This window comes from Nelumbo lutea, chromosome 3, assembly GCF_056320005.1.
Source record: "Nelumbo lutea isolate HS-2025 chromosome 3, American lotus-T2T, whole genome shotgun sequence".
Taxonomy (NCBI): domain Eukaryota; kingdom Viridiplantae; phylum Streptophyta; class Magnoliopsida; order Proteales; family Nelumbonaceae; genus Nelumbo; species Nelumbo lutea.
The window spans coordinates 858102-874154 of NC_142686.1; the positions used below are offsets into that span (position 1 = coordinate 858102).

Consider the following 16053-nt stretch of genomic DNA (forward strand, 5'->3'; position numbering starts at 1 on the left):
ATATGGAATATGGATCTACCTTCGATCCGATCTAAACATTCAAGATTTGCACTTGTATGTTTTTTCCCTCTCAATCCTGTGTTCATTTCTCTCTTGCATGATGTAAATGCACATGCCGTTTGACTAAATCCAATGGGACCAAAAAAAATGGATCTAGGTATATTCAATCGGATCCTATCCGCAGCCACCATAAATAATGTTATACAGTAAAAGGGTATTATGGTTATTTAGAAAATAAAAATAAGAAGTATAGCAATATAATATTTGAACTGTAGGGCACACCCACACTCAGTCACAGGCCATATCCAATAAAGATTGACAGACACCCTAAATGCAATGGCCGGGCGAAGGAAGATGGAATGGACTCTCAAATTAATCTGCCAGGGGGAAAATTGGGACATGGATGATGGATCATGGCCTGGGACAACCGGGTAACTCGGTAGTAGCTAGCCCAAGTAGCCAGAGTAGCCACTAGAACTAGACGCGGAGAAATTATTAGATTAGAGAATCTCAAAACAAGTCGGAGCTCGGAGGAGGAGTTGGGGTTGGGAGTTTCTAGTTAAGGGCATTTTGGTCATTCAGCAATTATCATACGTAACGTACGGCAGTGTTTAATAAAGTATTTACTCATACTCATGCACACATTTCCATTCAGGCAATCAGGTGTGGTGGTATATGGGTATGGCCTGTGGGGGGTATGAGGTTTGACGACGGTCAACTAAAAACTGTCACACTCACTCACGCACCAGCACGGCACCACGTCAAAAAGGCCCCTCTCCTCTCCTGTCCCAAGCTGCCGGGTCCGGATTGCTGGGCCAGTTGGTGCACCAACGGTCCTTTCTTCGGATTCGTACACGGTACACCAAGCTCTCTCTGACCCTTTTGAATTTTGGCTGGCCTTACACATGTATCATGTATGTAGTGGTGTGGTGCTTTTGACGCCACTACCCCTGTGAAGTGTGAACTGGCCGCCGGCGGCCCACAGCACAGTCACAACCGCGCCAGCCACATATGACATACATTACATAACAAGCGACAAGCGATGCGAACGAGCCTGTTTCTGTTTGTACTTTGTGTACGTACCAGCCACCACTCACCATTAAACTTGTTCATGGGCCGGGTGACCCGACAGGCTGGCCCAGCCTGGCCCCCGGACGGGCTTGAATATGCAAATGAGCTTATGGGCTTAACCTCGGGCCAAAAAGCCTGGCCAGCAATAAATTCAAGCCGGGCTTGGGATTTGCCAAAGTAGCCCAATCCGGCCCGACTTATAGACTAAACCCAAAAACTCAAATATCCTAAGTAACCCTTCTCATTCATTTCTTTCCACATTTCCTGTTAGTCGAACTGCCCAGTGTCGAACCTCTCTTCTCTTCACATCCTCCTCACTCTTAACTCTCAAGTAGCCGTAGAACCGGCGAACATTGACCGATGCAACAACTCCGACAGACCAACAGTGAGTCTTCTCTCTCTCTCTCTCACACACACACAAACGCAAAATCAGCACCGACGAACATAATCAATGGCGTGAGTTCTTTCTTCTGTTAGGTCAGACTTTGGGTTCGAGCCTAGGCTTTGGGCTTTTTATTAGGGCCAGGCTCGGACTCATGTTATAGGCCAATTGATTGGGATAGGCTCGGGATCGGGCATAACAAAATCATGTTTATAAAGAATAAAGCCTGGCCCATAAAAATTCTACTCACCCGCTTATGTATAGTATATATGCCCTATTTTGAAAGAGCTCTTGAGACTTTGAGGGAGGTCGGGCCTCACTCAGCTTCGTCTCTATGCCTCTATCTATTCTATATGGTAATGCCTAATGGTAGTAATGGATATAGATGGGCTTGGATAGGGATGGCCGGTCCCGCTCTGCGCTGTTGCCACCATTTCCGGGGCCTTGCCAACCTGGCATGGTTAATGCAGTCATTTCATAAATAAAAGAAAAAGCACTGGGGCCTTTTTCGTAAATTACCTGCACATGTCATGTACACACATGTCACATGTAAAATATTCCTTCCTTCCTTCTTTTGTTTTGGAGTTCGCACTACAGGCTACAGCCTAAAATGCTGCTTCTCTTCGTCAATCGTCACCCTACCTACTCTAGCCACCTTTATTCCATAAACCCAAACGATTTATTTGGAAATTTTTTGTACTGTTTGTCTGTTTTGTTTGCTACTCTTCTCCTCCTCAACTCCTAACTTCTAAAATGGTAACGGTACTACTTCTACTACTACTAATATTATAAGGCTCCCTCCGCGCCGAGCACAAAACAACGACGAGCCAACCATATTTCCCAACTCCGGCAAAAGACTAAAAGACCAGGCCCGCTTCTCACTCACCTCAGCTGCTTTCCTTCCCGCCTAAATCGGCGATCCTATACGCTTTCCCTAATAATCGCCAAAGCCATACTCCCTCTGTAATCGTCTCTGCTGCCCGCCCCCCTCTTCCTCTTTCTGACCGGGCTAGAGAAACCGAAACCGAGCCGATCCGTTACAACAGCACAGCTTGCTCTTCCTCCACCGAAGCTAGGGTTTTAATGATTCACCAATCTTTCTCAGTCTCCGCTACCTGTTCCTACTTTTCTCGCTGAAAGCTTGGGCTCGGTTTTCTCTTCCCTCCCCCCCCCCCCCCCCCATTGCTTTTTCATTTTTCAAGGTAAACTCTAGTGCTTTTTTTTTAATCTTTTGTTTTTGTAAAGAATTCTCTCGCTTTTCTCTCGATTTCTGGTGTGATATTCTATCTTCGATTTTCTCTACTTCTTGCTTCATTTGGTGGTTTTGGTGAAATTATCTTTGAATTTTCATTTCTTTTCAAGTGGGAATCAACTTTTTTTTTCTCATTTCAAGGAATCCCAGTTTTTTTCTTCAGTAAATATGCTTGATTTTGATTTTCGGTCCTTAAAATTGTAGATCGCGGATTTGTCTGCACATCTTCATGTTTTCGAGACATTGAAACTTGGAGTTCTAGGGGCCAGGATCTGGTTAAAATGCAGGGAAAGATTTACACTACTCCTCCACCACCTCAGCTCTCTGATTCCAATAGACGGATAATCGACACAAATGGGCCGTCGAAGCGAGTCTATCAAGTCTGGAAAGGAAGCAACGTGAGCTTCCTTCCTTTGCTTCTCTCTGTCAACATCTATATAGTTTCTGAAAAATTGCATCTTTTTCTGTAGTGCTTTAATGCCTTTCCTGTCCTTTTCTTCTATTGTTGTGTTTAGCTCAGCTTGCACGAATTTCTTTGCTTTGGAATTATGTTCAAATGTTTTCTCCTCGCTGTCTTGTGGCATTCTCCTTATTTATCTTCATTTGTTTATATAAACTTGTCCACGGCATATAGGATTTGGCTCGGTGAGGAAATTCGTAGAATATCAGGAGAAAGTTTTTGATAGAATTTGCTTCCATTTTTGTCCCATAAGAATAGGTCTTGAGTTGTTATTCTCTCAGTAGCACATTGCGAGATTGTATTACAATGCCAGTTTGAGGTGTACTTTTACCTCTTCTGTTCCTTTCAAAACCATACTCCTTAATCGACCACACAGAGGAACAGCATCCGGTGGTCCACCCCCACATTGTTGAAATTAGATGCTCATGGTTATGACTTAAAGAATTACATAGATAATTAGTAGCAACTTGGGAATGGTGCAAACCATCCTTTCTAGGAGCAAAATATCACCCAATGCTTTACTTCAGACACTCAATCTGATGTACCGTCCTGCTATTTAGTGCGTCTAGACAAAGGGTGATTCTCTGATTGTCATTGAACGTATGTGGGATAGACAGGACGGCCCTTGGAGCTTGTGTCATCATCACATCATTCAGGCTAGAAGCTTGGCTTCCAAGGTGAGCAGCCTGGTCAAATGAATCCTAAATCTGCCAATTTGATGGTAGGAAAACTTTCTAGACTTGGTTGGGGAGGAATTCATCATATTGGGAATTGGGTTGCTGGATTTAGTTTTTTTTCCCCATTTTAGTGGTTTTCCCATTGTTGTAGCCCTCTTCTGTGGCTATGGTTCCTAACCCCTCCCTATCATGAGTGGTTTTGCAATATCCTTCCTTTCCCTTCTCCTTTTAATATGGCTGCTGTTACTGGTAAAAAATTACTTTACTTGGACTTTCTTCATTACTACCTTTACCTCATTATCTTGTTAAGTGCCATGATCCTCGGTCTTCTAATAGCATCTCTTCAAATTATCCTTTCTACAGTTCTCCAATTTGCTCTTACATACCTATGCCCTCCAAAAAAAGAGAGAAAAAAAAGCTAATACCATGTTACTGCACCATTTCCAATAATTCTTCTGTTTTTGGTTAGTACATGGTGATCTAGTGGAACAAAACCATTTGGTGTTTTAGTTTTTGAAAACTAAAGATTTGGTATTGACTTGAATTCAGTTGTATAATAGTTTCAGTTTAGTATCTTGCAATGGAAAATTTGTAGTTAATCCACTGAATAATGAATCAAGGATTCTTCTGGAGCAACTGATTGCCTCTCTGATATGTTAACATATATTTCTACCTCTTAAACATTATCCATAGATCGTTCCTTTTAATGAAGATCAATTAATTGTTTACTTTGCTTCTCATTTTTGTAAAAAGGAACTGACTTGCTCTTTAAAATTTTACAGAGATTCTTCCTGGGTGGTAGGCTTATATTCGGTCCAGATGTAAGGTCACTGGCACTTACAATATTTCTAATTGTAACTCCAGTGATCCTATTTAGTGTTTTTGTTTCTCGAAGGCTTGTTAATGAGTTTCCTCACCATCTTGGCAATCTCATAGTAGCAACTTGCGTGGTTTTCACAGCATATGTGAGTTCTTCCTTTTCTCAGTTCCTATTAAATGGGGGGGAGTCTAGAGCTTCATCTCAATTTCATGGTTTATACTTCCTATGTTACAGAAAAATATGCTAATCTTAAATATATCTGAAAAAATGTTAATGCATTTTTCTTTCTATCCTTTTTTTTTCTGGTTGGGTAGGAGCTTGTAAAACCTTTAGGGCAAAAAACATTCAATAAGGACATTGCATATCTTTCTGTAGTACTGAAAAATAAAATTGTAAAAAAAAAGTAGGGGTCCAACAGAAGAAAATGAATCGTGAAAAATGCCCTATTTTTGCAGTGTTGGTTCAAAATTTGTTAGAAATATTAAACTAGATGAAGTTTCAGATTCTTTAATCATCATCATCATCATCATCATCATCTATGCCTTATCCCATTTCAGATTCTTCAAAATGCAAACTAATTTTGTCTAATTCTGATTATCTCTATTAATACTAAAATACAAGAAACTTTTCAAAATAGTAAGGGAAGAGACGGTACATGGTTTGTCATTGAGAGAATAAGAGTGAATGCAATTATTTTTCAGGTTGTCCTTTAATTTCTTGGCCAATTCTCATGAAGAAATCTGCCAATTGACTTTTTTCTTGTTCAATTATGCAGATTATTATTCTTCTCTTTCTTACTTCTGGGAGAGATCCGGGTATTATTCCTCGTAATCCTCACCCTCCAGAACCGGATGATGAAAGTGAAGTAGCCTCTACTGTATCTTCAAGCTGGACAGGAAGTCAGGGTGGGGTCCCAAGTTTGCCACCCATAAAAGATGTCATTGTCAATGGAATGATAGTCAAGGTCAAGTACTGCCACACATGCATGTTATATCGTCCACCCCGATGCTCTCATTGCTCCATTTGCAATAACTGTGTTGAGCGTTTTGATCACCATTGCCCCTGGGTGGGGCAGTGTATCGGGAAGGTATTATCTATTCATTGTGTTACCTTGAACTTTTGAGTTTTGACCTATCATTAGTTTTGGAAAAATTTAATCAGTCTGAATGTTCAAATTGGCCGTTGTCATCATAATCATTGATTGGCATTTACAAATCTAAGCATGCATTTATTCATTCAAATACATGTTATATGAAAAATCTAATGGGGCTGTACTTTTTACATGGCATACATGATTTGATTGGATTGGATCACCTGGACTGATGATAAGCTTGCATGCTATAAATCTAATGTTTATGATATTATCTATCCCATTAATTCCCTGGATAACAATTGCAGAAAAGGGGAAAGCTTTGTAAGAATTGTTTTAGCCGTCCTTGCAGACTACCTTTGGAAGTAGGGCCGAGAAGCTGGTTTTAATTATTTGCAGCCATCCCCTGGGTTACAATTGTCCTCCTGCCTTTATGTGAGGCAATTTTGTGGCCTATAAAACTAGGGCCTAAAGCTGATTTTAATTACTGGAATTCTACTGGTTATTTCTCATTTTGCCTTCGTGCCTTCAATTGGCTTCACTGATACTTCTATTGTTCTCTCCATGCAGAGAAATTACCGATTCTTTTTCATGTTTGTGTCCTCTACAACCATGCTGTGCTTTTATGTTTTTGTATTCTGCTGGGTAAACATCAAGAAGATAATGGATGCAGAATATTGTAATGTCTGGAAAGCTCTTCTGAGATCCCCACTCTCAGGGATTCTTATATTATACACATTCTTAGCTGTTTGGTTTGTTGGAGGACTAACGGCATTTCATCTCTACTTAATTTGCACCAATCAGGTTCCTTCTGCTGCTATCAACTGTCATGCCTTAAAGTTATTCATCATGTGTTTTTTACCGTTTTTTTTTTTCGTCATTTCTCATATGTCTATAAATTTCTTGTGCAGACAACATATGAAAACTTCCGGTATCGGTATGATAGACGGACAAACCCTTATAACCTTGGATGGGCTCGCAATATTAGGGAAATCTTATTCTCTAAAATTCCAAGTTCTAAAAACAACTTCAGGGCAAGGATAAAGGAGGACTCATCCTCTGCCTTCGCCCCCTCACTCTCATTGGGCCATGTCATGAGCCCAGAGATGCCCAAAACAAGCTTTGACATTGAGATGGGTGGGAAACGACAGGCTGTTGTTGCAGAGGAATTTGAAGACATACAGAGTCAAATAGGGAGTGTTGCTAGTTTAGAGAGATGTGGAACCCAGCCAAGACACACAAACGTAAGCGAGAAGGGCAACTGGGAGATAACGCCTGATATAAATGCGTTGGCTGCAGAGTTTGGAACTCAACAGGGCTTAAGTGATAGAGAGAAAATTCACGGGTCCCTTAAGGTATGAGGAGACAATATAGGAAGAATACCTGTTTGGTTGTTGAAACTGGCGAAGAATTACTTCTCTGGATGACTGAAACAAGATGCAGAAATTGCTGAAAAGTCGAGCTGCATATTCCCAACAAACGCACCTGCACCTGATTGTCTTCCAGAGAAAGAATTGAGGGATAGCTATTTTGTACAATAAAACTGTATGGTCAGAGTGGGGAGGTTGTGACATGTTAGTTTTGCTTGGACTAGAGATTAAATTCTGCCAAAACCGGCCCTGCATTTTACGTGGACATTGATGTTGTGTGGAATGTAAATTGTTTATGAGTGTGAGGTACTAAGGTGTTTCTTGTCAGAGGATTGGCCTCCGACAAACTGGAGAGGTTTACCTTTAGTGTATATTTATCTGAAGTGAAATTGTCTTAGTTTGTGAGGGAACTCAACTGACTGGCTCCGATGGATTAATCTCAACCTACTCTTGCTATAGTTTTTCGTGTGCGATACTTTATTGAATCTCAAGTAGGGTTATTAAACGACATGAAATGATCAAGTAATACAAAACCTCCCCCTCTAACGACGCAATGTATGATCCCCGCGGCCGCGTAGGTAGTTGTATTTCACAAATAACGTCGTGGTTCCTTGGGAAGAACATGAACGAACAAGTTTTCAATCCTAAATCCTCCCCCAAACTATCGTCGCAAAAGCTTATAAATATGTCAGTGATTATGTAGATATAAATCTATCCTACGATACAATAGCTAGCCGCAACCTTAACTGGATAAAATGTCCCCCGCCCATGCCGAATTGAAAATTTACTTTATGCTTTTGCTAAACTAGATGGCAGCTGCTCCCATGGTTCAGGTTGCAAGGGCGAGGTCCTTCAAAGCTAAATGGGGGAAAATTGGAAACACTTCCATATCAGTGGCAGAAATTTGGGCTGATTTGGAAGCTCACAAATTAGCTCGTCAGTTCCCTAATACATCATTACCATGGGAGATTCTCTACTAATTATTAAAATTCTGCAGGGTAGCATCACCGCTCCATGGACATGTCACTGGCTGATGAATGCAGGAATCACTCACCATGCATCGTCAACAATCACCTACAATTACACTTACATAGAAGGTAATTTCGCAGCGGATTGACCGTGCTCTCCCCCGCTGGTTCTAATCCTTTCTCTTGTATCTAAAAAAAAAAGAAAAAAAAAATGCAGATGGATTAGGTCCTACCATTTTGCTACATCAAATATGGGTTTCTGGAAGGTATTTTATCCTTGTAAATTGGTTCAAATTAGTAGCATTAATCTGTGTTTGAATCACGGACAGAAACCTAAGTAAACTTTTTCCCTACTTGAAAAAAAAAAAAAAAAAAAAAAAAAAAGAGAGATACTCCCCTCAGCGAAGTTTCATTTTTATCAAGGGCATCGCGTGGTGGAAGCCACATTTTTAACAAGCGCATGAAACCATGGAATGAATGAATGTGGACAAGCTTTTACTTTGAACTTTGAAGCTTATGCTCATTGAGATCTCCATCTCTAGTGCACGAGGGGGAAATGGGGATAATTTCTTTTTCCAATGTTAGAGCGAATGTGGCATTCACAATATCGTGGGGGAGGGGGGGGGGGGTTGTCTCTTGAGCTGGAAATTAATCTATTCAGATAATGGATTAACAAAGCCAGAGCTAGACAGCCTTGACTGTTAAAATACCTGAGTCTGAGTGGGTAACTTCATTTATACTGCATGCCTACTGCATTCAAAAACCACAGCCCTGGTTCCATTTGGTGCTTCCCATTATATTGCCGATCTTATGGTGAATTTGAAAATCCATGCTTTGCATTAAAGCAATGCTCAAATCATGATGATTCGCTAACATAGGCAGGATCTTGGGCCTACCATCAGAGAGCACCATCATTTCCTTTTCCTCTGATCCCATGTCCAACAGCAAGTTGATCCACACCATAAGAGTTCCTGCCTACAGACTCCTTAGAGGTGTCAATACCTTCCCGTTCCTGATGAGTGAACTAAATTCCCTGCCAAAAGTAGCTAGTCAATCTACAACAACCACAGAAAACTTGAATCATGCTATCCCCCAATGTTGGAATATCCATGCTAACCAAGATCCCCTGCCATCTAGTTGATTAGCCCCCAAAGTCTTTAAAAAATTACATTATCCATGTTATGTCATAGCAATTCATGCTACCACTACTTGAATTATAGATATCAGCAATCTGGTACAAGTATCAAATAATTTTCTATAGCACCATGTCCACCATCTCAGTCCACCCTGCTCCAGCTCCAGCTCCAATAGGCCAGCTTGCTCCGGCAAAGATTTTCACTGAAAAATTAGCCTAGACAACCATTGGTAAAGGAATGGACCAATGTTTGTCCATCGGAAGTATAGATGCACCAACTTCATATCACATGGCAAATGTAGAAGCCCTTTTGTCACTGCTACATAAAGACAACCACTGGTAAAGGAATGGACCAATGTTTGTCCATCTGAAGTATAGATGCACCAACTTCATATCACATGACAAATGTATATGCCCTTTTGTTACTGCTACATAAAAGCAATCTTTTCATTATCCACTAAGCTTGACTTTTCTAGCTTTCCATAAAGAAACCATTATCTGCACAGGCCCAAAAGCACAAGAAGAGACTCCGAGAGAACCAAGAACACAAAATAACACAACCTTAGACATGCAGAAGCATACAAGGTTCCATTAAAACCTAACCATGTTTCTTCCTGAACGATTGCTTTCTTCTCTCTGAAAATTTTGTTAGCCACTCCATTAAAGTGTTTAATGAAAGAACGTGGACATATTTCCAAGAAAATAGACACAGTGAAGTATGACAGGCTTGATTTTATATCAGAAAATCCTCAGTTCACTTCATTTAATTCTGTTGAGACACAAATGGGGATATTATGATATTTTAAGCATTCCACCCAACTTCATACCCTCAGAATTCAGCTGCAGTCTCACTTCTTGGGTGTGTCATCCTTATTGGTAGCTCTGTTTGAACAATATCATGATATCATCACTTAAAAAATGCCCATGATTGGCCCTCGCCATTGTGCTTCTAAAGAAGTATTATTATGTATTTATCTTTCCATTAGAACAAGAAAACAGAAGCCTTGTACCGTAACAAGCACAGTTGCATGGGAGAACAACTCAAATGCCACAAAGAACTAATTGTTCAAGAAACAACACAAAAACTGAATAAACTAACTGATCCTTCTTGCCATGCCAGAAATCTCTTGTGCTTTCATATACATCAACGTGAGCAAAAACATCAAGCATGATTCTGACTAGCCAAGAAAAGATGATAAGATATCATCTTACACAGCAAAATCTTATTTCCATATGGATACCTGACACGCATGCACCAACTCACCTTCCTTCCCTCTCTAGGATCAATTTCTAACCTCCAAAACAACTCAAATTAGATGCCAAAAAATAATCTACCAATCAGTCAGCACACATCTTACCATTATATCGCAAGAAGACCAGGTGGTTGTTAATTTATACCTCGGAATATTGGATAAAGTGTCAAACAGGTAACATGAGCTAACAAAAATAGAATATATCTTCATGTTGAAAAATAAAACAAACAGACCATGAAAGAAATTGAAGCAATTCTCCTGATGCTTCAGAGAGGTAACTCTGAAGACTAAATCTAATATAGTTTTATTAGAATAGCAAATGGATAGATTTAGCTCATTAAAAACATGTTACTGTAGCTAATACCCCCACTTCGCCCATTTAGTGCAATTTCACAATGGACAATATACAACCTATATTTTTTTAATATTAAAATCAAATCATTTTCATAATAAAGGAGTTCAGCACCACTTTGCAGTATGTCCTCGGTCCTACAACCCTGTTTTGATAGTCTCTGGCATGTTGATGCACAGGATGGGCGGTCCTTTCCTTCGTGTAAGCTTGTTTGTTCCTTTTCTTTGGAAACGAATATACATTGTATCTATCAAAACTGGAATAAAGAAGAAATGACTGAACCCCCAATGTGAGCTGCCAATTCGAAAAACTAGACATTTTGTATACACCAAATCCTCTGAAGTTGCACAATATTACACTATTTAGGGAAAACTAAGAAAGAGGAGAAGTAGATTCTACATATCAATTTCGGCTGCAAATCACAAAAAGATTTAACAAAACAAAAGGTGTAAAAATACAACCAATTTCATGCCTGGGTTCCCGTCAAGGCCTTCATCTGGACATGATTCAAGTCCGCCGTCGGCAACGCCTCGTACGATCCAAGCTTTCTCATCCCGACACTCTTAGCCACCGCAGCATAGACAACTAACAGAATCACTACCACAAACATCACATGAACCACAAACACCAGATCCAGAATCGCTACTGCCCTCAACCTCGACTCCTCCAAATCGCACTTGGTCGACCCCTCCACCCCATTCACCACATCCAACAGCCTGTGACACCCTTCAGGGATAAACGCCTCAACATAGAGCGAAAGCCCGGTCTGCAACACCCAGAGCCCCTGTAAGCAAATTGAAGCACCCAAACCCACATCGGCGACAAAGAGCTTGGGCTGACAAGCGAGGATCAAACAGAGGAGGGCCGAGAGCGCCGAAATTCGGGCGGAAAGGGAGTCGCATTTGGCTTGGAGGTCAGAGGTCTGGACGGAGGCGGAGGCAGAAGAGACGGAGTATTGGAGGAAGAAGACAGCGGAGGCAACGGCAAAGAATAGGTCGGAGGGGAAGGGGAGGAGGGAGGTGATCTCAGAGAGGAGAAGAGAGACGGAGAGGAGGAGGAAAAGGAAGAGAACAGCGGCAGACTGGAGGGAGGTGAAACGGTGGACGGGAGTTCGGCCCTTGAGGAGAGGGTCAGAGTCGGAAGAGACGATAGTCTGGTGGGCGAAGGCAAGGAGAAGCGAGAGGATGATGAGGTAGAGTTGCAGGTATTTGATGCGGGGCTGAGAGGACGAGAGGGAGAAAGGATGGTAGGGCTTCGCGGTGTAGGTGGTTGGGGATTTGAGGTGATTGCGGGTGGTGGAAATGAGATGGTAGAGGCCTAGTGAGAGGAGGGCTGACGAGGAGAGGATGTGCGAGATTAAGACGGCCATCTGATCTGATTGAAAAACAAAAAACCGGGATTGTCCAGACAGACAGAGAGTTTGTATTGGAGTCTGTTTCGTCAAGTGCAAGAAGGAAGAAAGGGGAGATGCGTTGAATTGAATCCCTGGATTGGAATAGGAGGAAATGAAACGCATCTTATTATTCACGAGTCAGTCACGACAGTCCCTCTCCCTCCTACAAATTACAATTGCCATGTGCGTCCATGGAATCTGCTCCCAACCACAAAACGCTTCCCACTACGCGTTGTAAGCTTTTTTTTTTTTTTTTTTTGTGTTGCCTTGTTGGGAGCAGATCCGGTCTCTGCCGATGTCGTGGAGTTAAGATTGGCAACGGGCTGGGTTCAGGGTGGGGATCGCATTCTTTGTTCCCGACCCCGACCTCGGTGATCCTGATTTACGTTAGAGATAAAAATCGCCCTTCATCCATGATTCTTAATAGTATGGGGATTTATCTGAATCTTCAAAATTTTTATAAGTTAATACCTATACATTAGGTTAGTCTTATTTTGGTCTCAAAACTTTAAAACGTCTCAATTTAGTACTTAAATTCTGAAAATGTGTCAATTTAGTATAAATACGTTAATCATCATTAAGTGGCATGTGAAAGGATGTAAATGTCATTTGGGTGTCATCTAATTTTCTTTATCAACCATCCAAATGCCCAAATCCATTAAAAGTCAATAAAGAAAAGCATTTTGGCAATGTTGCTTTGATTCAACCTTGATTCTTGAGTGAGAATATGATAAATAATGTCAAAGGATAATTTTGATATTTTTAAAAGTTTTAAGTCACACATGTTTGTCACGTGACAAAGGTGATTGATGGACTGCAACAAGGACTAAACTGACATTTTTAAAAGTTCAGGTATTGAATTGGCACATTTTAAAGTTCATCAAAGTAAGATTAGGCCCAAAGTACAAGGTACTAATCTACAAATTTCTTATTTTTTAATTAACAGAAAATTTTTAAAAATAAATTTACTTAAAATAAAAGAAAATTTTAAATATATTTTAATATATATATATATATATATATATATATATAATATCATATACAAATAACAGAATATTTTAAAATATAAGGATAAAAGACTTAAACATATCCTAAAACACATCAAAAATTTTAAAAAATCCTATTTGTCCTTATAGAAAGAAGAAAAAGAAAAAGGGGGTAGGAGAAAAGAGAAAAAAAAAATTGTTGATTGCCTAACAAAACAAGAGGACAAAGGGGGGAGAGAGAGAGAAACCGAGTTCTGACTAGGGAAGAGAGGGGTCAGGGGAGAGATAATAATGGGACAAGCAAGACCTGAAGATCTAAGTTTTGAATCCTTAGCAGCTGATTTGTAATGGGTTAGACTTTGGCACAAACATATTAATCTAAGTTATCAGTCCTGTCCAAATAACTGGCATTGGCACATTAATTGCATGCATTATTGTTGGATCTAAAACAAAACTTCTATACTACCAAATCTGCCTATGTTATAAGATTTAGAAGGAGAAAAGAGTTTGAAAATTTTAGGATATATTTTAAAAAGTTAAATGAAAATAAATGATAAAAGAGACATAAGGTATATAACTATATAAGTCTTTCTTTTAACCTAAGATATAAGATATGTTTAAATCAATTTATAAAAGCTTTGAGTATATTTAAGTTGTTTACCCAAAATAGTCTCATCCTCGACCCCAGTCAAGGACTCTTATTAATCCCCACCCTTGAGGTCGAGCACCGTGTGGGGATGGAAAAATTGCCATCCTTTGGATTGAAATACACGGGATGAGAACAGAGACTTTGAAGTTTGGTCTTGGAAATAACAGTTGTGGTGCCGAAGTTGGAGGAACTGGAGATTGGAGAGCGCAACCAAGTTATCCACCGGAATCCGGAGTCCTCCACGACTGTCTCTCTTCTGTCCCCATTGCATTGCATGTTTAGTACCACACCCCCTGCAGCTCTCCAGTGAATTGGAACCTTCCACATTGCATGCGGAGCTTACAACCTCCGGACACGAAGACGACTGTGGATGATGAGATTCCTTCGTTTCCGATTTCACCTTTCACGGGTGAATGTGCTTCTGATTTCCGGCTCCAGTTGTTCCTGCCGACCAATCATGTGAGGTTGTTCTGTCTCAACAGAGAAAACAGAGTAATAAGACCAATCGAATAAATAAAAATACGAAACAGAACAATAACATAATAGAATTTTGAGGAGTAGCAGAGAAGGGCATTGTTGCAAACGTGGAGGGGAAGTAAATGCAGTCAGTTCATGGCCGGAACTCAACTTCGGAGGCCGGAGCCTTGGATGTTTATGGGCTTACAACGTCAAGAGGACGAACACCTAGGCCGCCTAATTGTGAAGAGGATAACGAGACCATGAAACACAGGTGGGACACTGGTCACAGTATCCAACTCCAAATATGAGCATGTTCTCTCCTGTACTTGATGGTCAGGATGTTAGAATTGTTGCTTCTGTTGGAAAGGGTTTCTCTTTAGCTAATGGGTTTTGATTATTTTTGTGGCTTTTAAAGCTTTAGCTATATATTTCTGATTATTTTCTTGTGCTTTGTCTCGGTTATCAGTGGAGAGGGCCACTAAGAGTCGAAGAGTTCTTAGAGAGATGATTTCGGCTTTAGAAGTAGTAAGTAGGAAGATGAACGATGCAAGCCACAAAAAATGGTCGATACCAAAGCCAAAGCCATGCTTCCTGCTAGTGTTATAACGAGGCTAATTAATTCAATTCTAATCCTGGTTTGGAGGGGAACTCGTCCAAAACACAACCACATATTCCAGCCTATTCGGCCTCACTTGGTATCTTATTTCTTTCAGGTATACAGACGAATAGAAGATAATATATAATTTTGTTTAATTGTTTTTCTGGTTTGTGATAACCATACACTAATCAGCAATGGAGTTTCGGGGGGAAATGTGTTTGTTATGGACCTGTGGTGTTCGATTGTTGGTAGGTGCGTACTACAACAAGAATAAAGATCTTACCTTCCCCCATCCTACCTCTTTTTTTTTCTTCCAAAGTAACCAACATCCGATTATTAGGCCAGGTGTCGTCAATTAATAAATGTGGCCATAGAGCAGTGCAAGATCCATAACCAGAATAAAATGCACAACACATTCCCCGGTTTCTCACATATGCCAAAAGCTTGGGTCTGTGCACACAACACCCAAACCGGCTGGACTCTAAATTGCCATCTGGCCTACATTAAAGATTTAAAGATGATGAAATCAAGCATTCAATGGATCCCACCTGAAATATTATAAATTGGGTCGAAAACCATTTAGAACTCATAAGTGTTTTCTTTCTTTTTTATCAGAATTTGTGTTTTCTAAAGCAAATACTTGAATGGGACTAAAAGTAATATTGAACTTTGGAGTCTATAAATACAACCATAAAAGCTATAAATCAGATGATTCAAAATGCTAGTTTACGGTGTGGGTAGGGCTCATCAGACTGGTCATAAATGAGATATATGACTTTGATCGCCAGTGAGCAAATTATAGACCCCAGACTGGTTATGGGTCCTACCTCGCTGGATCCACACTTTTGCCTCCTCAATATACATTCAGAATCAGGAGCATATTGCCTCCGGGGCACGTAGATAATTTGCAACCTGTACCATTTTTGAAAAATAATTAAACCCCAAGTCACCAGGCCGAACAAAAGTTACAGACATTGGGTGTGTCAAAAGTTAGTATAATCATGCATCCCTTCTGTAAATTCTATATAGAACTGCTTTTCTAGCAAAACCTTTTAAGGTTTATCTAGCGTGCAAGTCCAAGGGTCATAAATTCTTTAGATTTTTTTCTTTGTCAGTATCAGCAGGTCTAAAACAAAGA

General features: G+C 40.3%; 2 protein-coding genes across 3 annotated transcripts; one reads left to right on the forward strand and one right to left on the reverse strand.

Annotated features, from left to right (window-relative positions):
* Window positions 1–2034: 2034 nt before the first annotated feature.
* On the forward strand, window positions 2035–7537 carry LOC148862272 (putative protein S-acyltransferase 7). Of its 2 annotated transcripts, XM_088980164.1 has the most exons (6): window positions 2035–2655; window positions 2910–3103; window positions 4625–4807; window positions 5438–5749; window positions 6323–6556; window positions 6664–7537. In XM_088980164.1, exons 2-6 carry the CDS (start codon window positions 2987–2989, stop codon window positions 7111–7113), a joined length of 1296 nt encoding a protein of 431 aa, XP_088836290.1. In that variant the 5' UTR covers window positions 2035–2655; window positions 2910–2986; the 3' UTR covers window positions 7114–7537. The 2 variants fall into 2 exon arrangements, with proteins under 2 accessions (XP_088836290.1, XP_088836291.1); XM_088980165.1 differs by lacking the exon at window positions 2035–2655 and having other exon boundaries at window positions 2910–3842.
* A 3583-nt stretch (window positions 7538–11120) lies between these two features.
* On the reverse strand, window positions 11121–12538 carry LOC148862273 (plant viral-response family protein (DUF716)). Its single transcript, XM_088979921.1, has one exon. The coding sequence runs from the start codon at window positions 12344–12346 to the stop codon at window positions 11297–11299; it is 1050 nt and encodes a 349-aa protein (XP_088836047.1). The 5' UTR covers window positions 12347–12538; the 3' UTR covers window positions 11121–11296.
* Window positions 12539–16053: the final 3515 nt, after the last annotated feature.

Coding starts and splice junctions, on each gene's coding strand:
- LOC148862272 (XM_088980164.1), top strand. CDS start 2,987: ATGCAGGGAAAGATTTACACTACTCCTCCACCACCTCAGCTCTCTGAT. Junction 4,808..5,437: donor GCGTGGTTTTCACAGCATAT/GTGAGTTCTTCC, acceptor TCAATTATGCAG/ATTATTATTCTTCTCTTTCT. Junction 5,750..6,322: donor TGGGGCAGTGTATCGGGAAG/GTATTATCTATT, acceptor CTCTCCATGCAG/AGAAATTACCGATTCTTTTT.
- LOC148862273 (XM_088979921.1), bottom strand. CDS start 12,346: ATGCGTTTCATTTCCTCCTATTCCAATCCAGGGATTCAATTCAACGCA.